Here is a 25,216-nt window from a genome sequence, read left to right as displayed (position 1 = left end):
TACAGTACTATTACATTTTAAGTTTCTTAAAGAATGCAAATTAATGGCTTTTAAAAGTATAATTATAATAACATTTATTTATTTATTTATTTATTTATTTGATTTGATCTGATTTGTTTTATATGCCGCCCCATTCCGAGGACTCGGGGCGGCTTACAACATATAAAAGAAACAATGAGAACATCCTAATCCAATTAATTTTAAAACTAATTAGTCTAAAAACCCCAATAATATTAAAAATCAATCATTACTATTCACACAACAGACATACATTCGTCAGCCAGGGTGCCAAGGTCTAATGGCCCCAAGCCTGATGACAGAGATGAGTCTTAAAGCTGTTGTGGAAGGCGAGGAGGATGATTACAGAGGGCCAGAGCCCCCACAGGCTCTTCCCCTAGACCTACCAAGTGACACTGTCTAGTTGATGGGACCTGGAGAAGGCCGATTCTGTGGGACATAACTGGTCGCTAGGACTCATGCAGCAGGAGGTGGTCCCGCAAGTAATCTGGTCCGAAGCCATTACAATTACAATAACAGGATTTCTTTGCTGTACTATAATAAAAAGGAAATATACTAACCTCTGCTGCTCATTCTTGTTGTAAGTGCTAAATGTTTCTAAATGCTTCTTTGAAAAATTCTAAAAATAGCCAATGTGAAATACAAATTTGAATTTCATTAGTGTTTAATCATAAACCAAAATATAATTTTACTGCAAGCTATAATATGTTATTTTTACCAACTGCAATGATTTCATACTCTGTTTTAATCACTTGCTTACAAGAATTTCTACTTAGGCCATAATTTTTCAGATAGTTTAATGAAGTCACTATGGATTGCTATTTTTACTGAGCAGATCAGACTTGTAAAAATGTACAGTGAAGTAAGAGATATAGTGAATCTTGATCATAATCAATGTTAAAGCATGATGTCATTCTTTAAAAAAAAAATCTAACTCCAATCTTGGAAATTTTAATCCAGATATTGATGCTACTGAGGCTTTTGAGTTGCACCAAATAAAAATGGGCCAGTGTTGATAAATGAGGAGTCCCTTTCCTATTTAGAAAAGACAGTGTTAGAATTACAAATTAATATTGCTGCTGGAAAGCATTTTGTCACCTTCCTATTTAGAAGCTGGTCAGTTCTAAGTAGTGGTTGGGGAAACAAAGCTATGGAGCAATTTACTACCACTAGAATGGTTTTGTACAATTAGTTGCAGAATTTTGTTTTATAGTGACATTAAAGATAGCCTTAGAAGGTGAGTAGTATTTTTTTCCTTTTTTGCTCCAATTCAAAGAATATATTTCCCTTTAATATTTTTAAGATACATTAAATAAAATATAATGTTCAAGAAATTTAATATTTTTGTAAAGTAAAATAACATACTGAAAAATCCTTTTCGATATTTTTCAATATTTGTGAATCTTTTTCAAAACTTTCAAGCTCTTTCAGGAGGCAGGAATGAAGATTTTCCAGCTGCCTGGATCTGGAACAATATAAGCAAAAGTAATATATACAACATATATAATAATATCATGAAACTCTGGGAATTCATTCTATACAAACCTGTGCTTATGTAATTCTCTTCCCATTGTATTCATATGTTGGTGAGTTGTTTTCAGTGACTGCTTTGTAAAACAGTCTATTTTCTTTGATCGGTTCTAAAAATACAAAGGTTGCATGATTATTCCTTTCAAACAAAGCATGGATTGAAATTTTTTTTAAAAAAGTTTTAAAAAATTATCACATCAATCCCTGTAACCTAAAAGTCGCAAATCATCAATCAACCTGAAAGATATCTATTTGTCTGATATGGATTTCCTGCCTAAGCAGGGGGCTGGACCTCCAAGGTCCCTTCCAACTCTGTTATTCTGATTCATATTCTATTCTGTTCTATTCTATTTCTATTCTACTCAATTCATGTGTGGGTGTGGGTGCTTCTCAAATAGTGGGGCGGGCGCAGAGAGATGCCAAGGTGACGCATGTGACCCCGGGGAACATGCATGGTCCCTCTCGATTGATTCTCCCATATAGGAGTGTTTTCCCATTTGCACACTGTCTGAGCCCGAAAGAGAAGGCGGCCTGTGGGGAGGGGGGGGAGGCAGCAGCTGTTGCTCTCAGCCAGTGGTGCAGTAGCCATGAACGGCATGGCGAACCTGCTGCTGAACAAGGAGGACCGTCCTCTGCAGCTGGGCGAAAGCTTTGAATGGCGCCCTAAAGCCTCCTTCCACACCATTCATTGTGAGTGCCAGCAGATGCAGCACTTATGGGCCAGGCCCCCAAACATCGGCTTGATTAAACTGGCCTGGCCCCATGTCAAAAGAGGGCTCTAACCACAGTGGTTATGCCTATGTAACCGAAAACAGGCTCCACTGAGTTCAGTGTGATTTACTCCGAGGTAAGTGGGTAGAACTTACCCAGCCAATAGTTTGCTTTCAGCTTACATTAAGTAAAATAACAAATATTAACACTAAAATTCCATTGGGGCTCAGATCGGAGAGTTGGGGGGGGGGCAAAATGTTTACTTCTTCCTGTGAGGGAGGGGGGAACAGAAAATAATTGAGAAGCACTGGTGTAGAGGGAGGGAGGGGAGGGGGAGGGAAGGGGGGGAGAGAGAACGCATATATACATGACAGTAATCATTTGAAAAAAGGTATACAAAAAACAGAAAACATCTAGTTAAAAAAACCTCAAAAACTAAATTCAAGTTTCTCAAACATTCTGAATAGACATGGAAATATGAACTTACACTGAGATTATGAAGAATAACTTTTATAAAAGAGAATGTATGTTACACACACCCACATACACACAAACATACACGTTCATCACTACCAGTATATTTGAGACAGTATACGGTAAAGATACACCTCCAAGAAAGTTATATTCACCTGTATTTTCCTAGCAAATTCCTTATGAAGCGTCTGACAAATCATCTCTACATTTGAACCGTCTGTATCCCAGCTTTCCCCCTCAAGAGATGTCTCATTGACAGAAAAAGTAGATAAGCTTTCAGATTCTGGAAAAAAATATTTTAAGATTTAGATGTTGTTTACTCAGCTGAATTATCTATTTAGTATTAATGTGTTCTAAAAGTCTTAACATATCTTCTTCAAAGAATATTCCCCTAATAATCAATGGTTTAAGCAATTTTCTCATAAGTTGTTGGGAAGAAATGGACAGAAAAGCAGGTCACTGCCTCTGGATCATTTCAGTAGGTTATCATAGCGGTTTATTCTCTGAACAGAAAAATAATTACAGTTTCCTATAAAGAAAGTAAATACGAATATATTGAGGTCATACTATTTTTGAACTGCAGGTTGACAAAAAAAAAATCATGTAAAGCCATTACCTATGATTCCCTTATTCAAAGTAACTTCCTGCTATTATTTTTATTTTGAGACCACAAATAAGAAAATAAAATTTTCTATTAAACAGTAAAATTATCCTTTATGGGGTACTTGCAAAACAATAAAAAACTCAAGTAGTTTGAATATTGACTCTATAGCATATCTAAAATGAAACCAGAAGAGCTTGTAACATGTTTTTTTCTCAAATTGAAAAGTACAGTGTTACCTCTACCTAAGAATGCCTCACAAACTTTTCTAGATAAGAACTGGGTGTTCAAGATTTTTTTGCCTCTTCTCAAGAACCATTTTCCACTTACAAACCCGACCCTCTGAAACTGTAACCGGAAAAGGCAGGGATAAGCCACCATGGGGCCTCTCTAGGTATCTCCTGGGAGGAAATAGGGCCTCCACCCTTCCTGTGATTTTCCCAATCACACACATTATTTGCTTTTAAATTGATTCCTATGGGAAAAATAGCTTCTTCTTACAAACTTTTCTACTTAAGAACCTGGTCACAGAACGAATTAAATTCATAAGTAGAGGTACCACTGTAACAGAAAATGACATAAATTAACAGGTTTATTATGTGTCATATGCATTCTGTCATTTCTTATTTCCAACTATTTCTACAGCTCAATTTAAGCATCAGCTCACCTCTATAAGTGCTATCATCTGCTTTGAATAACTTTCTAGGGATAAGCTTTATTTTCCTTTCCTCCCTCCTGATTTCTTCTTCATCCAAATTACTTTCTGTATCTTCCTGATACAGTCGTTTAAAATTAGGATATATTCCAGGTCCTTTAATAAGATTATATTTAAACACATTATAAACAACAGTAACAGTACTGTTATGCACAGTTCATACATCCTGAAGAGGATGTCTCCAAATAATGTACAAGAAGATCAAGAAAACTGCCACTGATTTTTTTATAATCTTTTTAGCAATGAATAGTCCACTATAAGTGGCAATACAACAAGGGAAGGGAGGGGAAAGGGCCATATTTTGACAAGAAACAGTATCCATGGATAATGCAGTGATTAGCAATAATGAGTTAAAGAAAATTGGGGTGGGAGAACTTCTACGTTATTCATTTATTTACTAATCAGATTTATACAATGTCCATTCCACTTTCTAAATGACTCTGGGCAGTTTACAATTTTAGTAAGAGAGAGTGTATTTTAAAATAACTAGCCTGCACATGGCCTGAAATGTACCTAGAAATTTTCATTTTCTGTATAGTTAAATTGTAGAATATATGTATTTATAATTATATATAACACTATACCAGATTCATGTACATAGGTAAGACATTCTTCATGCTGTAATTCTTCTCTGCTTCTGCAAGGTGTGGTTAATTGAGATGGAGGTGAAGAAGTCTAAAAAAAAGATATATTAACCAATCTAAACATTTGTAAGCAGACCAGTTTTTAAATTGATCTAATCAGTTTGTAACAATATTAATAAAGGCATATAAAAAGTATAAAAGGTATTATCAAAAAGAATAGGGATAATTTAATATTAATTTTCTGGAGTGCTGTTAAGGAAGATATACAATCCAACTAAAGTTTAAGCAATGTATTATTAATAGTAGAAAATCAAACATGGCTGTTATTTCCAATAATATGATATTCTAGCTTATGTATAACCAGGGTTTACATTACTTAGTTATGGTCTGTGATTCCAGAGAAGATATCAGCAATTTAAAGATGATAAACCTACTGAAGATGGTACAAATTTCTTAAACCACAAATATCAGATATATACTGTACCTCCATCTCTAATAATCACTTCAGTGGTTACTGAAGGAGACTTCAGGACAACCCCCCAAAATACATCTATGATTTTTTAAGGAAAATGTAACCTTGATTAAAATTGAACTATATAGCCCCCACACCCAGATCAGTGATGTACAGGGTAATAGTAGTAATGCCATGTCTCAAACATTCATTTAATAGTTGCTTATTTCCTTGATTTCTTTAGTTTGGACAAGGATTTTTCAGCAAATTTCCATGTTCAAATTCACACTTGTGTGAAAATTATATCCAATGATCAAGATACTGTAGTTTCAGTAGTATAGCAAGTACTGCATGATGGAAAACAGAACATTAGTTCAGGAATAGCAAGCAAGGTTGTATAATGGGTTTACTTTTCTACAAATATTTTTGCAAAAGAAAATGCTTCAGATATGTGCCTGTACCCCTGTGCAAGAAATTCACCAAAAATCACCAAAATCTTGTGTGAAGATGCTCGCCCATGCATGAGTTCAGTGATTTTCGGTTATTTCCAATTTATCAAAAAAGATCAAGATTATTTTGTCAATATTATACCTCTCTTCTACTGTTCATGATATTTTCAGGTATATCTTCCATTTCTGTATGAAATGATTTATTTAAAATGCCCCCTGTAATGTTCACTGCTTCATCAGCATCACATATTTTGTCCTTAGAGATTTCTGAATTGTTATCATTGATAAATGATTTTTTTCTATTGAAAGGGCTGACATTGGGCTACAATAAAAACATAATTAATAGTAGTGAGTACACAACCATATAAATTTAATAGCATTCTCTAATTTAAGAAACAACAGAAATGTTTAAGGGTTGCAATCCTTTCCATTAATTTCAGCATATAAAGTCTTACTGAAAGATTACATTGCAAACCTGAAATTCTAAATACATCCACTCTGCAATTAAGCTTATGGTTGTTCTCTAAGAACTTCTTAGAAATATGAACTCCCCATATGATTAATTGCACATTGCAATTCCAAAATTCTTAATAATTAATTATAACCATGCAAATTATCTGTGAAGAACAGAAGCAGAAATGTAAATATGGGCTCTTCTATATCGATTCTAAATTCATTTAAACTTTAGCAAAGATAAAAAAGTAATCTTAGTGTTTTTGTTCTCCATTTCAAGGGAAATTCAGATGGCTTCTTTTAACAATTAGATGAAAACATTCACCTATACTTTACATTTATAGAATAACAACTGTTCCAGAATCAGAGCAGGGTGGACTTCCCATTACTTGAAAAAGTTTTTATATTTTATCCAAAATAAACTTTTAATAATTGTATGTATTCTTTATAAACATTGTTTAATTTACTGAGTTGGTTTTTATATAAAGGTATTTTGTTATTTTTCTCTTTATTTATGTGGTTTATATACCACCATAAATTTGGCCAAATTCTAGGAGGACCCCTCTGAGCCATTCTGGGTTTATAGTATCAGTGCAGAAGATTGGAAGTTTTAAATTAATATTGAAAACCAAACTCAAGGAGAGGAAAACCCATTTTTTAAAATAGTTTGTAAATGTTTACCAAAGACAGCGGACTTATCACCGGTGAGAGATCTTCAGTTTCAAATACCAGTTTTCTTCCCTTTTCAGGAAGATTCTTCAATAGATCACTCTCTGAATTAATTTTTCCCATAGTAAAATCTTCTTTAATATTCTCTAAGGATTTCTCCTTTTCTGGTGTTAATTCTTCAAGATAGGATGATAAGGATGACCTTCTCCCTGATACGTGCTCTTCGGTAGATTCTTCTACATGTTTCTCATAACCTTAATAAATTCCATAAACAGATTTTAAAACATTGGCTATATGCTGTTGCAACTTTAAATCAACCTTAACAACATGACAGCCTCAGATGTGTATTCTCCTCTCTGTCACAGCCCAGATCAGAAGCTTCAATTTTAGATGTGACATTGAAACCCTCCCCCTCTTTTTTTTTTGGTTAAAAATAGCTAATTTCATGAATTGAAAATTGAAAGAGATGATGACACCAGGAAAAAAACCTGATTGGATCAATTTCTGACCTACCCAACACCTTTTAAAAAATTTAAGATGTATCACAATTGATCCTCTAGCTTTAAAAACCATACCAAGTTACATAAATCATACCAAGTTACAACTAATCTAAAACAGAAATGAAACTGCAAATTTGTCCTGGAAAGGGAGCAAACAGACATAAACACAAATTGCTGTATTCCTTGAAATGCTAAACTATGAGCAATTCAAATGAGGAAACTACAACTGAAAAATAAAACTATAAAATTGCCTTGTATTGTACAGTACATTAGTCCCCGAAGCTCAGTACTCTGAAAACAAAAAGCTTTGCTACTTTCCAATACATTTTTCATGAGAAATGCTGTGCTGCTGAGCTTAAATTATCTACAATAATGATACAATGCACAATACAGTGGTACCTCTACCTACGAACACCACCTTAAGAACTTTTCTAGATAAGAACCGGGTGTTCAAGATTTTTTTGCCTCTTCTCAAGAACCATTTTCTATTTAAGAACCCGAGCCCAGAAGAATTTCCCAGGAAATTTGAGAGCGGCATGAAGGCCCGGCCAGTTTCCTGCCATTCCCCCTTTAATCCCGGCCATCTTGGGCTTTTCTGGGCTGCCATAGGAGCCTTTCGGTGGTGCTTAAGGAGGCTTTGGCAGTCCAGAGCGAACTAAGCATTTTCCTTTCTCTGGGCACTTAGAGAGGGAATAAACCACTGTGGTGACTCCCTTGTGCTGCCTCCTATACACCCGGCGCAAGGTTGCCTCCCAGAGCGTCTGGATGCAGAAAGGCAAAAGGGGGCACTTTGCCCCAGCCGGATCAACTCGGCTTCAGCCAAACTGAGGAGTCACCACAGTGAAGGAAAGGTGCCGACTATAAAGCAAGCAAGCGAAAGGAGAGGGGAACCCTTCAAGCATGGGAAGGAAGAGGAAGCAGGTAGCCACAGCAGCAGCCTTTCGGTCAAAGGAGCAGGAGGTTCCCCCCTCTTGCCCGCCTAGGTTTCTCTCTGGTGCAGTGTATGGGAGGCAGCCTCATGCTGGGTGCAGTGTATGGGAGGCACGTGCTTCTCCTCGCCATCTCAGAGTCCCTCTTTTTTTTTTTAAGCCTTAAAGTTTTGGGGGTTTTATGATTCCCCTCAGCTCACCTTCTTCCTTCAGCAGCGACTGTCCTCCTCCTCTTCTTCCTCCTCCCACCCAAATTCCGAGCTTTTATTTCTTTCCTAATGGGTTTGCACGCATTATTTGCTTTTATATTGATTCCTATGGGAAAAGTTGCTTCTACTTACAAACTTTTCTACTTAAGAACCTGGTCACGGAACTAATTAAGTTCTTAAATAGAGGTACCACTGTACATTACAGTATTTCTAGGAACTAATTCCCATAGATTTTTCCTATGGGCTATGATATATCTGAGAAAATACAATAAAACTCTCTTTTTACAACTCTGTAATCCCTTAATTTGTGGTAGAGTCAGGGTGACTGAATGGAGCTGCCCAAATGCCCTTCCTGATGTCTATGCGGAGTTCACAGGCTTTCTTATACCTGCACTTGGGAATCACATTAGAAAAAAATAAAAGAAAACAGTGTGATTTGCATTTAAAATGGTACTATTTTAGTTTAGAGTTTTGGATCAGGCCTGTTGGATGTTAATATACAGTAGACACAGATAATGTAAGTAGTGGTATTCTATAGCTCTATGGTTAATTGTAAGGATACCTGATTGCATGAGCTGGCTCTTCCCTGCAGCTACAGATATTGACAACTAGAGTGATAAGACATATTTATAGCTAACCATAAGTCAAAAGGTCTGAACAGTACTGGAAAAATATTAGCAACATTGAGCTAAATTTATACTTATCAAAAAATTGTTAACTGGTGAAAAATCTTAAGTACATAAAAATTAAGTTAAGACTGCCCTATTATAGTTAAACATAACAGCAAAACATAAATCTTACATCTCATTATCTCAGAGAAAGGTGGACTCCCAGATGAAAGAGATATTGGTAATTCCATTTGGTTTTTTATCGTGTCATCTTTTGCTTTAGTAGATGTTTTGGGCTGATTTGTCAATTTTCCTCTGACTGTCTCACTGGCAATTGTATGTTGTTGTATCTTGGATTGATTAGTAGCTCTAGATTTTGCTGTCATTTTATGTTCTGGCTAGAGATACAAAAACCTATCAGACACAGTTTCACTGCACACTAATTAAACTCTGCATTTTAGAAAGAAGAAAAGTAGTATTTTATACTTTTAAAAAAATCAAATTTCTCTTAAACAAAATGGAAGCTCAAAATAGAAATGTGAGCAAATTAGTCTACTGGGCTAAAATCATGTTCCCACCCATTTGTCTTCTTCCGCTTACTTTCCTCCTTGGGTGCTTATAAGTCTTGTGTTTTCATTAGTCTTTTAAGTACTAAAATTACTCATAAGTATTTGTAGGCTTCTTTCCCAATAAGATATTTTTTCTTCAAATCATTAACTGTGATTTGTCTCATACTTGGTGATAAAATCAACACATAAGTCTGCTTGCTTAGTGAATTCCCTTAGTTTTATAATATCAAATGAGATCCTCTTTCCTTTCTTTCCTTTCCAAGGTCCCTTCCAATTCTGTTATTCTGTACTCTTTCCTTCACCTCATTCAATTTTGCTTCCCATCTTATTGTTTTTATCATGGCAGTTACCCTTTCTTCATATTTCATCTCCACTCTGGTTTGTCTTTTCTATGCCAGCTCCAACTCCTGTATAACTCTCACCACGTTTTGTGTTTGGAATAACAATGGAGTCCATGATCTACATCTAGAATGACATAGTCATGGCTTGCTGCCTGTGAAACAATAGCAGTGGCATAGCAAGGATACATATAGTCCTTGACTTATGATCAGTCATATAGTGACCAGTGTTCTCTCTAAATTTTTTTTGGGGTGGGCGGAAAAGTATAGTGTCTGAGCGGCAGTCCCTTCGGGACTGGGCGACACAGAAATAATAATAAAATTTCCCTCTCGGCTTCTGGGCAGGTTTGGAAAACTCTGAGTTGATGATGATTTTTAAGTGAGCGATTGCTCACCTGCTCAGCTTAGAGGGAACTATGATGGTGACCACTCAAAGTTACAATGAACTCCCTCCCCAATGTACTTACAACCTAGTACTAGCTAGGACTAGCACTGATGGTGTTACTTAGTTTGGGTAATGAAACATTTGCAAGAAAACAAGCAAGCTCAGAGAGTACCAAGGACCCCTCACTTACGACCTGGTTGTGAAGTTCTTACAGCTGCCCCCCTCGCAGTCACATGACTACATTTTGGGTGCTTGGCAACCAGCCTGCTTTTACAGCTATTTGCAGCATCCTGTGTCATCTGACCATGATTTTTCCTGAAAGCTGGTGTTTATTTCCAGGTTGTTGGGGGATTTGGGGCAAAAATGCCTCACAGCAAAAAATAGGTTTGCTTTAATGAATGTGGTGTTTGCTAGAATTCACTTAATGACCATGGCAATTTGCTTAAGGACTGCTGCAAAAAAAAAGCAGTAGTAAAATTGGGTTGGTTACATGACTTACTTTACGAGCATTATGACTTATGACCATAATGAGCAAATCATAGGTCAAGGATTACCTGTACTACAGGAATCCTTTCAATGATGGAGTTTTCACTTATTTGGTGAAATTTTCTTCCTCATTGCAGGAATTGAAAAACAGCCCACACCATTAAGGGGGGTGCATAAGCGCACCATTGTGCCTACTGTCCCTGTCCTTCTGTCCTTTTTTATCATTACTTTTTACTTGTTATGTTTATACAAGCTACTTTCCTGTACATGTTTGACAAACAAACAAACAAATAAATAAATAAAATAAAATCTTATGTTTACAAGTCTCCACCCAGGAAATCACAACATTGCTATTTTTAATAGTTAAAGACAGAGAATGCCCTGTATTTTCCAAGAATTATGCTGCTTAAGTTGAATTCATATAAAGATTTTGGATTTTGATAACATTGTAAATAACACTGTAATTGAACTTATTAAAACCAGCTGAGATAATGGTTTTGTAGAACCTTATATTGTTTTAAAAACTATTTAAAATTTATGTAAAACTTTTGAAAATCAAATTCTAGGTAAAAAAGAACAGAAGCAAAAATAATGATGCCCTAACATACAAATTCCAGGTAAAAGGCACAATAAAATACAAAGCTTACATGTTGATTTGAACTGTTCTTCTTATTCAAATATTCAGAAATTTCCTCTTCGCTCTCTATTTCTGAACTTGAGAGGTCTTTGTAACATTTTTTGGCTAGTGCTGCTTTTCTGAGTTTTTTGGATCTAGTCACTAGTGTTCGTTCCCCATCACCGTTATCATTCTGATTTTTAGAAATAGTCAAAAAAATACTTAGCACACTGTGTTAATATTAAAGTTAGACCTTTTTTTATTGTTCAGCATATCTCATAGCTATTTACAGGTAAAATTCAGTACAGAGATTGACTTTAGAGAATGTACGTTAGCCATCCCTGTCTGGTGCTGTCTAGTGTCATAACACTGTTATTTATTATATCTCAACTAGACAAACTGGCAGGAGAAGAATAGGAACACATAGAGGTTGGTAGTTCAGAAAAGCCAAATTAAGCACATTGGATGATCACAGCTTGTTGGGAAATTTCAATGTCTTAATTCACCATAAGAGGGGACGAACTGGTCAAAAATGGATTGCCAATTAGGTACAGTCCTCAATGTACAACAATTCATTTGTTCAAAGTTACAACAGCACTGAAAAAGGTGACACAACCATTTTTCACACTTACAAGCGTTGTAGCATCCCCATGGTTATATTCAAACACTTGGCAACTGACTCATATCTATGACACTGTGCTGGGTTCATATGATCATCTTTTGCACCTTTCTAACACACAATTAATGGAAAAGCCAGATTCACTTAGCACTTGTATTACTAACATAACTGCAGTGATTCGCTTAACAGCTGGGGCAAGAAGGATAGTAAAATGCAGAAAAACTCACTTAGCAAATGTTTCACTTAACAGAAATTTGGATTTCAATTGAGGTCATAAGTCGAGGATTACTTGTATAACCTCATAAGAAATATAATCATCCCTACCAGCTTAATACAATAGGCTTCAAAATATTAATATACCACACATTAGAAAACAAATAGCAGAGTAGAAAGAATGGTAGTTATTTTTCTTATGCTCAGGATAAAATAATATTTTTTGAACAGAAAGGCTTCTCACTAAATAGAAGATTGAGCAAAAACAATCTGATCACTTAACACTTTCTATGTGGAAAACAGTTTCAATGCTTGTAAAACAAGAACAATCGAAAGAGTTACCTTATTACTTCTGCTTTTGGGGGATGGAGATATTTCCCTCATCCCTGGTGATATAGAGAATTTATCTACAAATTCAACGTTTAATGACAAAACAAGCCCATGATTAATTATATCCTACTACAATGATCAAAACAAGTATCATTCAATTTTCACTGCACCTGATAATCTCAATAAAGAAATTACCAAGGCATTTTAAACAGAGTTTGGAATTATACAATTAATTAAACAAAGTTGGTTGAAAAATAATGAGTGTAACTGGAAAGCCACTAGCATAAGACATTACTGTTATTTATTGCCTGTATTTAGTCCTTTTTAAAGCTGTGATGGCTGCCTAGAGCTGCTGTTGAAAGATATAACTTGAAAGAATGAATGAATAAGTAAATAAAAATAAATAAAATAGAATATAAATATAATAAACAAACCTAAAAATACATTAAGGGAGTACACCTGATGGGACCTAGAAGAAGGGCCTTCTCTGCAGTGACCCCTTTCCTTTGGAACATCATTTCCTCAGAAATAAGAGTGTCTCCTTTTGTTACTTTTTTGGAAGTCACTGCCAAGGGAAGGGGAGCCTGGGGTTTCTGGGGGTTTTATAGTCTTAATTTAAATTGAAAATCTGAGAAAGAAAAACTTGCAAGTTTTTCTGTATGTATAATACAAATAAATAATTTAAGCCCAATCCTCATAATGAATATCAATAAACTCAGCAAATTTTACTTTTGAATATGCATTTAGCAGGCAAATATAAAGCTGTTCTATTTTGTTTAAGTCCAACAACTTCTAGTCAATTTTTTTATTAAAAATCCAACTAGAAGTGGTTAATTGTAGAGAGATAACAGTGTTTGACCTATACCAAAAGCTAATTGTGTATGATTGTGTTGTGTAAAGATGAAAATTAGTTGGATTGTTAGTCTGCCTAGCAAACCTCCTCCTTGGAAATTTGAGGGAGCATTTCTACTATGATTCTGGAATTCATTTAAATATCAGAAAAATGCAGGGGGGAAAAATCTGATTTATAGGCTTTGTAAACATCTTGCCTGGTTCCAAAGTTTTGAACTTCTTTGGTTTTCTGGTTCTGCCGTAATTGATGAGCTGAGGTTTAGCTTTTCTATTTGATTCCCTTAACCAGCTAATATCTGTGTTGGTATCATCACCTCTATGTTCGGTATCTGTGTCACTAAAAAGATGTTTGTAGTTTCTATTTCTCCCGCCCTATGGAATCAAAAAAAAAAAATCAGTCTTTGAAAAGTAAGTTTAAAAAAAAAAAAATTAAATGACTTTTATTCTTTTATAGAAGTGCAAAACACTTGTTCTGATTAGATATGGCAAAAAAACCCAACCACCCACCACTCACAGACAAGGCCATTTAATTACTAGTATATTCTAGAAGCAATTATTGTTTAATTGAATGGGCTGTTATCCCATTCCATGAATATAAATGAAAATCTAGATCTTAATCTGCTACCAAATTCAAGCTGATGCATTTTCTCAAATGTCAAAGATAAGTTCTTCAAAGACTTAAATCTTCATTAGCATATTCTACTTGGAAACCTGTACAATCATGTAAAAACCAGTATTAAATTTATGTAAATTAATTATAATTGAGATTTTACTAAACACAGTTCTATTAATCTAATTAAATGTATGATTTGTCTAGTTGCTATCAAGGAGATTTAATACAGTACAGATTTAGCATCCCGATATATAGTATTTTAAATTAAAGCAAGTAAGATTCAACTGAATAAAATATTTAAAAGGCAGTTTAAAAAAAATCTCAAAGTTTTATTTTGCAGTTTCACATTGTAAAATTGTGGTATTTCCTTTCCACATGCCACCTTTTGTATAGCTGTCCATCTTGCAATAGCAACATATATATAATATAGCGTTAAAAACACAATCCAACCTAACAATCATACTAAATATACATAATAGCAGTTAAGGAGAACTATTACTATAACTAGACATTCTTGTAAAAGTAAAGGTTCGTTCTCTGAGCTTGAGGGTTGGTTTCCGAACATTCCGTTACCGTACTAGATAACATCTTCAGGGGAGTTTAAGGGATGTCAGTGTCAGTGTTCTGTTTATATTGGCTTCAGGTGTGGGTGTGCCAAGTGAGGATCTTCTGATTGATCAGTTGTGGGTCATTGTTATGGATCTTGTAATCACTGGAAACCAACCCACAAGTTCGGAGAATGAACCTTTACCTTCATCCTACACCTGAGCTATAAATATTGCAAACATCCTTGAATTACAAAATATAAGTTTTACTAAAATTATGTTCCTTTAAAAAAATACCTTCTTTTCCGGCTTCTTTTGGGTTATACTTGTTGTTTCATTTTTCTGAGTCCTAAAACGAATAAAAACATTCTTATTGTAGTAATTCGGAGAGTCTTCGGAGAGGGGCGGCATACAAATCCAAATAATAAATAAATAATATTAAATTAGAATGGAAATAAATAGTTCATTTGGATTATTTTTTTTATTTACTTGCATATGTGGAAAACAACCACTTTCCACAGCTAAAGCACCTACCATATATCATCTAGAGTTTTCCCCCCTACCAAACCAACATAAAGCATGTATAATAACTCTTATTTACAGGTTTTTCTGCTGATAGAAAGTATACTTACATTTTCTTTGGGAGTATACCAGTAGTTTCTAAACTACTAAAATGTAATTCCTGGACCTAAAAAAACAGCACAAGCATTACAGTTCCATTTGCAGCTGATTTTTCTGCCTATTTGTAAATGTTTGTCAAATAAACAAATCATTCTTCCTATTTTTTCAATGAAAATTGTATACATTTATATAATTGTATATCTGTAATTTTTATAAAGACTCCTTTACAAAAGATAATTGGTACTTTACAAATACTATTTGTTTTTATTGCTCTATGAGCATGACAATTATATATAAGGTTTTAATACATTGCAATTTCAAAATAAATGTATCTCAGTGTGTCAGTATTTTCTAATGGTGAGATACAAGAAACAATAGAACACAAGGATCAGCAAACTTATTATAAGCAGTCCTCAACTTATGACAATTGGGGCCAGAATTTCTATTGCTAAGCAAGGCATTTGTTAAAGTGAGTCACACTCAGTTTTATATTTTTTGCCGTGGTTGCTAAGCGAATCATTGATGTTGTTAAGAGAATACAGCTTCCCCCATTGAGTTTGTTGGGAAGCTGGCTGAGAAGATCACAAATGGCAATTACGTGACTCCAGGATGTTACAACTGTTGTAAATACAAGCAGGTTGTCAAGTTCCTGAATTTTGATCATATGATGGTGGAGATGGTATGAGAAGTGCAGGGACCCCAGTTGTAAGTCACTTTTTTTGAGTGCTGATGTAACTTTGAACTGTCATTAAATGAATGATAATAAATTAAGAACTAGCTGTACAGAAGATCTAACCCAATTTCCTGCTCAATGCTTCAACATTAACAAATGGCTATCTACCAGTGGTGAAATTGAATATTTTTACTACTGGTTCTGTGAGCGTGGCTTGGTGGGCGTGGTCTGGCTTGGTGTGTATAGCAGGGGAAGGATATTGCAAAATCTCCATTCCCACGCCACTCTGGAGCCAGCCAAAGGTGGTATTTGCCGGTTCTCCAAACTACTTGGAATTTCCGCTACTGGTTCTTCAGAACCTCTCAGAACCTGCTGGAATTCACCCCTGCTATATACCCCAATGTTTGTCAACCTTGATAAGATGTGTGGAGTTCAATTCTGACACGCCAGCTGGGGAATCCTGAGTATTGAAATCCACATATCTTAAAGTTATCAAGATTAAGAAACACCTATCTAGCCTCTTCAATAAAGTTGTGTCCATTGAACGTTGATTTGTAAATCTCTAGGCTTGTGTTCTTAGCTTGCATACAACAGCGTGAACATGCTGAAGTAAAACTGGGCTTGGCTAAGCTTGTGATAACACTGATCAAAATGCACCAAAAACTAACCAGAAATATACTTACTATTAATGAGGAAAACTGCATATGATATGGAGATGACTAATTCTAATAATTTTGTCTATTCTTTCATTCTTTTGTTAAGAAATACCAGTAGTATAGTTAGGTAGTTACAGCAGGGTACAATTTTGCCATAAACCAAGAGAAGGGTGATATTTTGAGATGAATTGATAAAAAACATAAATACCAAATAATAATGTTGTTGAATATAATTGACATTATTAATATGGTATAATTGTCTTACTCCTAGCTTTATTGTAGGTTCATCAAATCCAGTTTGATTGAAGTCATAGACATCATCCCTATCAAAGGAAATAAAACTTTGTTTAGTGTTTTTCTTTCATTTTTCAAATGGGTAGATTTGGATTACTGTAGATTACTGTTTACTTACACAAATTGTCCATTAGTATTGTTGTGTAGTGCAGTTCTGAAATTTCCAGTCCTTCTATTCGTTCTTTTTTTCTAGGCATAAAAAAAATAATTACACAAGGAGATATATAACGGGCCAATGCTACCCGTTTTTCTGAGCCCCCCCCCCCCCCCCCCATTTGTTTAAATAAAACTTCTGGATCACTCAGCCAAACAATAAAGGACAAAGGGAGCAGTTTAATCCATTCACAACCAGTTGCTGTCTGAGGTTTTCCTAACACTTAGTTTTAAAACAAAAACATTTTTCTATCAGCTTTTCTGTAAGAGCTAACACCTTACTTATTTAGCAACATCAAGTAACAGATTATGGTAAGTGCAAAGCAATTAGTGGTGGTGGGGTTTTGCTGATATTTTTCCTTACACGTAAGGGTGATTCTTGACTTTAAAAAAAGGCACTGAACTCTGAGTCTCCCATGGCAAAGTTGTTTTGGCAGTTATTGAGCTGTGAGGAGTCTTTTTATGTCTAGTCATAGGTTCAGCTTCTGCTTTCCTCCCAGCTCCTCCTTATCCCATTCAATCTAAGTTGGTGATGGTGAATTTATGGCACACATATCACTGGTGAAATGGCATGTCATTTTCTTAAAATGACACTGTATTCTACAAAAAGGCACTAAATCTAAAAAATATCCAAATTACACATGATCTCAACCTTCGTGAAACCATCGTCTGTGATCTGACTTTAAATACCACACTTCGCTTCCTACCTTGTTACAGAGCTCCAGACTACGACATCACACATGCAAACAAATTAACCTGCCCACCCCTTAATGTGGGCAGAGGTTGAAAAACCCACAATAGCACGCACAACTGCATTTTTCACAATTTGCAGTCTCCGAACATTCTTCAAAGGTAGCCCCTTGTAGAGAGCATTGCAGTAGTCGAACCTCGAGGTGATTGTGAGAAGTGACTCCCTGTCCAAATAGGTGCGCCAGGCGAACCCGGGCAAACGCCCCCCTCGCCACAGATGAGAAATGGTCTTCTAAGCTCAGCTGTGGATCGAGAGGGACACCCAAGTTGCGGACCCCCTCTGAGGGGGACAAAATCCCTCCCCCGCCGAGAGTAGTGGACACACAGATGGGATTGTCCTTGGGAGGCAAACACCATCTTCTTGGGGTTGAGTCTGAGCCCATTAATGCCCATCCAACTCTCACAGCCTCCAGACACCGGCACATCACTTCCACTGCTCCACTGAGTTGACATGGGGTAGAGATGTAAAGCTGAGTATCATCAGCATACCGATGATAACTCACTTCGTGCCATCGGATAATCTCATCCAGCGGTTTCATGTAGATATTAAACAACAGGGGCAAGAGGACCGACCCCGGAGGAACCCCACAAGGGAGGGACTTAGGACTCAATCTCTGACCTCCTGCCAACACTGACTGTGACTGGCCGGAAAGGTAGGAGGTGAACCACCATAAAATGGTGCCTCAGACTCCCAACCCCTCTAGCAGGTGCAGAAGGATACCATGGTCAATGGCATTGAAAGTCGCTGAGAAGTCAAGAAGCACCAGAATAGAGGAGTGGTCCCTATCCTGGGCCCCCAGAGTGGACTTTGTGTCAGAATGGTCAAATATCTGGCAACTCCAAATATGCTGTGTCCTACACATTGGCAAAAAGAATCAAAACACCAAATACAAGCTGAATAGGCAAGACCTTGCAGATAACCCTTACTCTGTCAAAGACTTTGGAATACTGATATCAAACGACCCAAGTGCCAAAGCCCGCTGCAACAACATCGCCAAAAAGGCTTCAAGGGTTGTTAACCTAATCTCATGTAGCTTCTTCTGCAGTGATATTGCACTACTAACGAGAGCACAGAATACTTTCTCCACACCAATCCTTGAATACAGTTCATCTGTCTGGAACCCACACCACATATCGGACATAAATACATTAGAAGATATTTTACTAGTAGAGCCCTTCACTCCTCTTCCCACAAAGTATACCTTACACAACCAGACTTGAAATCCTGGGCTTAGAAAGCTTAGAACTATGTCGCCTTCCGCATGACCTAAGCATAGCTCATAAAATTATCTGCTACAATGTCTTTCCTGTCAACGACTAGATCAGCTTCAACCATAACAATACATGAGCACACAACAGATACAAACTCAAAAGTGAACCACTCCAAACTTGACTGTATAAAATTTGACTTTAGCAATAGAGTAGTTAATGCCTGGAACTCACTACCTGACTTAGGTTTCATCACCTAACTCCCAAAACTTTACCTTTAGGGGCGTGCATAAGCACACCAGCATGCCTATCCTTCCTGTTCTAATGTTCCCTCTTATCAGTACACATCTTATGTATATAAACTATGTTATATCTATGTATATTATTAATACATAGTTGACAAATAAAAACAAATAAATAAAATAAAATCAATAATATTTTGGTGATACGCCAGACGTCAGACCCTCTGTCATGTGAGGGAGGGGCATGCTAGAAGGGCCTTCTGAAAGGCCTCTGGAGATATGCAAAAGCATGTGAGATTGGGACACACTTTCCTGCTCTTTTCAGAGGTTGCAAGGCCATACAAGAGCTAAATGCTAATTCTCTGGTGTTTGCAGACTTTGTGTGACCTGGAACTACCTCCTAATGACATTTTGAAAAAAAAGTATTTAGAATTATGCAGGCTTTTCATTTATTGAATAATAAATGTAAATAATTTAATATTATATAATTCATTACTCTTTATTATGAATTGCTTGTGGTGTGTGGAGAGAGTGGAGGGATGGGTGGGTGGGGGAAAGAGAGACATGCCAGCAAAGTCAAGTTAGGAAATTTCTGAATTTCTGATCAACCCAGTAATAAAACATTAAGGAGCAATCTCAACTGGTGTTTTCCAACCTTGGGAACTTTAAAATATGTGGACTTCAACTCCCAGAATTCTCCAGCCAGCATTCACCAACCAGAATTCTGAGAGTTGAATCCATACATTGTATAGATGCCAAGGTTGAGAAACACTGGCCTAATCATGATGACCAGTTCAATGACACAATTTGAAAAAATGCCACTATGAATGCCACTCTTGAAAGAAAAGCATTTATTTGGTTCGGAGTTCAAACATATTTAATCTATCATGCCTAAAAATAAATTTGTAAAGAAAAAAAATTACCTTATCTTTGTTGTCAATTTTATTTAACGACATGCTATAAGAAAAATGGATGGAATACAGATCAATACCAAGCTAGAAATCTTCATTTGGAAATAAAGTTGTATTTAAATAGCGATCTTAAGTACCGTATTTTTCAGTGTATAAGACACACCATTTTCCTTCTTAAAAGAGGCTGATAATTAGGGTGCGTCTTATATTCTGAATGTATCTCTCCACCCACACCCACCCCGCAGCCCTAAGTAGTTGCTAATTATCTTGCCAGCTCTTACCTTGCAGGCTCTTTCATTGTTTCTCTCTGCGAATAATATTTTCCAAACACTAAGACTTTGCAGGGTTTTTTTATTACTCTAATTTGCCCTGAGTAAGTTTTTTCCCCCATTGCTTTACTTGTTCCAAATGTTTCTTTCCAGCCCTAACCAGGTGCTAACAATGTTCCCAGCTCTTACCGGTTTGCAAGCTCTTTCATTGTTACTCTCTGTCAAGAATGTATTCCAAACCCTGTTTTTGATTTTTTTTTAAATTCTCTATTTGCTCCAAATGTTTCTTTCTACCACACAATTCTTGACAAATGTATCTTTTTCTTTTATGTACGCTGAGAGCATATGCACCAAGACAAATTCATTGTGTGTCCAATCACACTTGGCCAATAAAATTCTATTCTATTCTATAAGAAATTTTCTAATAGTTGTTTTCTATTAGATGCTAATGGTAAAAAGATGTCAGGATCATTTACTTTATAAAATTAATTCCATTTTGTATTTGATTATTTTCAGTACATTTTATTAGAATTTTCAAAATATAATTACCGTATATACTCGAGTATAAGCCGAGTTTTTCAGCCCAAAAAATGGGCTGAAAAACACAACCTCGGCTTATACTCGGGTCATTGACAAAGTCACCACACGAGGGCGCCATTGCTTGAGCCAGAGCGAGGAGGCACCAGCTTTTGTCCCCTCTCGCACACCGTAGTTCCTCTCCCTGGCTCAAGCAAAGGAGGCAGCCATTTGCTCCAACAGAGAGGGGAAAAAAGCAATGGGAAGCTGGTGAGGTCGTGTGTGTGTGTGTGTGTGTGTGTGTGTGCATGCCCCCTCTCCCCCCCACCGTGAAAAAAGCCAGCTACCTCTTGCTGAAACCCAGAGGCTTTTTTTTTTTACTCCCTGTGTGTATTTGTCAACAGGTTTACAGTAACTATTCCTTGCTCTCTCTGCATTGCCCTTAGTTGGATTAAAAAGGCCCCCTGCTGTCAGATTCTCCTCCCCCTCCTTTGAAAGGATTGAAACTGTTTAAAAAATGGTATTTTGTGGTAGTTGCTGTCCTTGCTTGGATAGGATCTAATAATGTGTTATGAGGCAGAGCTAGACAGGAATTCTTTTTCTATCTGTCTATCTTTCTATCTGTCTATCTTTCTATCTATCTATTTTTCTATCTATCTATCTATCTATCTATCTATCTATTTTTCTATCTGTCTGTCTGTCTGTCTGTCTATCTATCTTTCTATCTATATCTATCTATCTGTCTGTCTGTCTGTCTATCTATCTATCTATCTATCTATCTATCTATCTGTATCTATTTCTATCTATCTATCTATCTATCTATCTATTTTTCTATCTATCTATTTTTCTTTCTTTCTATCTATCTATCTATCTATTTCTATCTATCTATCTATTTTTCTATCTGTCTGTCTGTCTGTCTATCTATCTTTCTATCTATATCTATCTATCTATCTATCTATCTATCTATCTATCTATCTATCTATCTATCTATCTATCTATCTGGTTTTCTATGCTGATAACCTCACAGCAGCTAATGCTGAAGCTCTTCTTTGGATACACTTATTTATTTATTTGTTTGTTTATTTATTTAATTGGATTTGTATGCCATCCCTCTCCAAGGACTCAGGGTGGCTCACAGCATATATAAAAACAGAACAATAATGTAAATCCAATTAATGATGAGAAGGAATCCAGTTTTGAAGGATTTTAACTCTTAGGTTTTAGCTTTGTTGCTGATCGAGCTACTTTTTTTACTTTTTAATTTATTGTTAATATTGTTAATTTGTTTACCCTCTTTTAAATTTGCAGAGCTAGTTTACTGGTTTTCTTTAAAATAAATATTCTAAAACATGTCTCAATTAATGTAATTTTATTGTTTTCCATTTTTATAAGTTACCAGTAGCCACTGCTTTTTCTAACCTCGGCTTATACTCGGGTCAATACATTTTCCCAGTTTTTGTGGCAAAAATTGTTGCCTCGGCTTATACTCGGGTCGGCTTATACTCGAGTATATACGGGTACATTTAAATATGACATTATTCTAAAACTGAAATTTAATCTTATTACTCTTATGTAAGAGACACCTAATCTATACAATAGGTGGCATGTAAATTTAATAAATAAATAAATATACTGTAACTAATAATGCAAAACAATGAAAGACTGGGAAAAAATAAAGAATCACTACAATTTTGTTGTTTCAGGACATTAGGAAAAAATTAAAGAGATAAAAGATCAACTTAAGAAAATGTAGAAAACTACATTAAGAAAACTAAAAAAAGATAAAAAATACATCTATTGCAAAACTATTTAACATCTTATCCACATTTCAGTTATATAAAAAGAAAATATTTATACAATACCTCCTATCAGAAAAGGACTGGCACAATTTTGCTGTATTTTTATTACCATCCTTTTCTTTATATCTTTTGCTGATTTTACTTATTAACATTTCTGCTGCTTCAATCACATCTTTTGATTTTGTTTTCTGGAAATGAAAAAGAAAAATTCAATATGGTGGCTCTTTAATGCTATCTGTTCTTGGTTGTTTGCCAATTAGGGTTACCAACTGTATCGATAATATGAAAAATAGTTAATAAACTAAAAACAATCACTTATTTTGATTTACTATACAACCAGAGAAGCAATGCTGAGGTTATTTACCTTCTCGTAATTTATTTGATCAATTTTCTTATTAGCAGTCTCTTTTGCAGGAGGTGATATATTCAATATAGTATCATGATAATTCATTTCAGAGATCGATTTAGAATGCCTTGAAGTTATTAGAGAACTATTATTCTTTTTAGGAGAAGGAAGTGATATTTTAGATGTATTGGAAACACTCTTTCTGTTTTTACTTTTTGGTATTTTCTCATCCAAATGTTTAAAACTGGTTTGTGAATCTGGTATTTTATTGGTTTTGCTATGTTGCTCCTCTATCATTTTGCCATTGCAATGCTGTTTATTTCTTAACTCAGAATAAGACATTTCAAATATTGAAGCAAAAGCTTTTTGCTTAGCAGCTCTGTCACTTAGATTAGCAGCTAATAGAAAACAAAAACAAGAGTTTAAAATTAAATAAAGTGTTATACACTACCATACTTATTCAAAAGGAAGTCAACTCAGAAATTCATGTTTTTACAGACACAAAAAAGCATGTCAACTTAGGGCTTTCAACTCCAGATAAACCAATTCTAGGGATTTCCCCCAATATGTTTACACAAATTTCATATTTGTATGCTTGTTTGTTTATATAGATATTGGTTTGAAGCCACATACTTAAAAGGCCAATTCTACAATAAATTAATAAATATTCATTGAATTAATAACCATTGCTTAAAATTAATTTCCTGTATAAAGAGGCATCCAATCTTAGAAATTCATGGATCCTATATCTGTGCACCACCTTGTCTCTCTTTCATATGCCATACTTCCTGTTTTCAGAGGGAAGAGAGGAGGAGATCCGGAGATCTAGCTTAAGCTATCCGTACATGTAAGCAGAGGTGGACTACTGCCCAGACCGGGGGGGGGGGGGGGGATGCAGTGGGGTAGCAAAAATGGAGCTCCACCCCAGAGCACCCAATCTGCACTGAAAGATGTTGAAAGAAAATGCAGGGCGTCCTGCATAAGCCATGCCCACAGTGTGGTAGTAAAAAATTTGGTAGCCCTTCACTGCATGTAAGCCATTCACTTCCTCTAACCCAACCTACTTCACAGGTATGTTAAGGAGGGAAAATAGGTCTTGTCCCACACTTAGATATTAAGTACACATCAAATAAAAATAGCAAAGAAGAAAACAAAATGCAGGGAAAGGCCAGAAAAGCTAAAGTGGGGAACAGAACTAAATGGAGAAATGGAGAGGAGGCAAGGGAAAGAGATAAATGGGTCATAACGGGTAAGAGGGAGAAAGGTGAGAAACTTTTTCACAATTGGCAGAAAGAATTAATTCTCTTATTGAGCAGGTGGAATAAATTATTATCTTATTAAATCAAGCTTGGATAGAGATTAAACATTCCCAGACTGACTATGGAGGAGAGGGGATGATCTTTTTTGCTTAAGTGCCGACTTTTAACTTTTTTATATTAAGGCCTAAAGTGTTTGTCCTCTATATGAGGTTGCATCTCAGCAGCTAGGCAGAGAAAAGGAATGGAAGAAACATGGGCAATCAAGAACACAATGAATTGGACAATCCGAATTGGACAATCATATTAGAGCCCTAACTGACAATTAGTCAAAAATGGATATCCCTTTCCAAGAATTAACTTTTCATTGCTTCTTTTTCTATTAGAAAATAACCAACAGATATAGAAAGTCACATATATACACACACACAGTTAAACTTAATTAGTTTCTTTCTAAATTTTTTATTTGTATAATTATGAGGAAAAAAATCTAATAATTTTGACATAAAGACTTAACCTTGATATACTATACTTTCTGATGCAGTAATCTTCTGACATTGAGTTATTATTGTTTCAGGTATCCAGCATTTTGCTTTTTTCTGAGTTTTAATTTCATCAACAAAATTGTTTGAAAGGCCAGGCAATCTAAAAAAAAGCACACATATTTTATCAACTTTTTAATATGTTTATAATTTGACTTACAATATGTGATTATTTCAAATATAAAATACATTCAGTTTTAAAAAATAGCCAAATTGTACAAGTTCTGGCAGCATTTGAATGCTTATATGTATCGAAATGCATTTCTCCATATTAAAGGATTGGGGGAGTTAATTAGAGTTTTCCCAATGTTTCCTGCATTTCACATTTGTTGATATTCACTTTTCTGGGGGGTTTTCCCAATCAAAATTGTAATCATTCTGAATACCAAGCTACTGTTTATCATCTATCTGCATTCAAATTAATGACTAATCAGTTCAATACTGGTCTGTATACGATGTTGCTTTTCCGCATTTTGTAAATATTCTAAAACGTAGCCTTCCTTACAATTATC

At 35.5% G+C, this 25,216-nt stretch overlaps 1 protein-coding gene across 4 annotated transcripts in view; it reads right to left on the bottom strand.

The window, feature by feature from the left end:
* SYCP2 (synaptonemal complex protein 2) overlaps positions 1–25,216 on the bottom strand; it is a 65,262-nt gene that overhangs the window by 3,645 nt on the left and 36,401 nt on the right. For 2 of the 4 annotated variants that reach the window (XM_070744523.1, XM_070744521.1), the window contains 20 exons: positions 24,680–24,807; positions 22,925–23,304; positions 22,624–22,748; positions 19,989–20,022; positions 16,830–16,900; positions 16,683–16,740; positions 15,100–15,155; positions 14,765–14,816; positions 13,507–13,681; positions 12,470–12,534; positions 11,327–11,488; positions 9,095–9,299; positions 6,668–6,909; positions 5,676–5,855; positions 4,634–4,724; positions 4,002–4,145; positions 2,889–3,016; positions 1,564–1,658; positions 1,384–1,483; positions 579–637 (listed from right to left, as the gene is read on the bottom strand). In XM_070744523.1, the coding sequence (XP_070600624.1) occupies positions 579–637; positions 1,384–1,483; positions 1,564–1,658; positions 2,889–3,016; positions 4,002–4,145; positions 4,634–4,724; positions 5,676–5,855; positions 6,668–6,909; positions 9,095–9,299; positions 11,327–11,488; positions 12,470–12,534; positions 13,507–13,681; positions 14,765–14,816; positions 15,100–15,155; positions 16,683–16,740; positions 16,830–16,900; positions 19,989–20,022; positions 22,624–22,748; positions 22,925–23,304; positions 24,680–24,807 (2,550 nt within the window). The remainder of the gene's footprint in view (positions 1–578; positions 638–1,383; positions 1,484–1,563; positions 1,659–2,888; positions 3,017–4,001; positions 4,146–4,633; positions 4,725–5,675; positions 5,856–6,667; positions 6,910–9,094; positions 9,300–11,326; positions 11,489–12,469; positions 12,535–13,506; positions 13,682–14,764; positions 14,817–15,099; positions 15,156–16,682; positions 16,741–16,829; positions 16,901–19,988; positions 20,023–22,623; positions 22,749–22,924; positions 23,305–24,679; positions 24,808–25,216) is intronic. The other 2 variants (XM_070744522.1, XM_070744524.1) reach the window with 2 other exon arrangements.

This window comes from Erythrolamprus reginae, chromosome 3 (assembly GCF_031021105.1).
Source record: "Erythrolamprus reginae isolate rEryReg1 chromosome 3, rEryReg1.hap1, whole genome shotgun sequence".
NCBI lineage: Eukaryota > Metazoa > Chordata > Lepidosauria > Squamata > Dipsadidae > Erythrolamprus > Erythrolamprus reginae.
The sequence above is the reverse complement of the archived record's forward strand: the minus strand, read 5'-3'. Positions and strand labels throughout refer to the sequence as shown.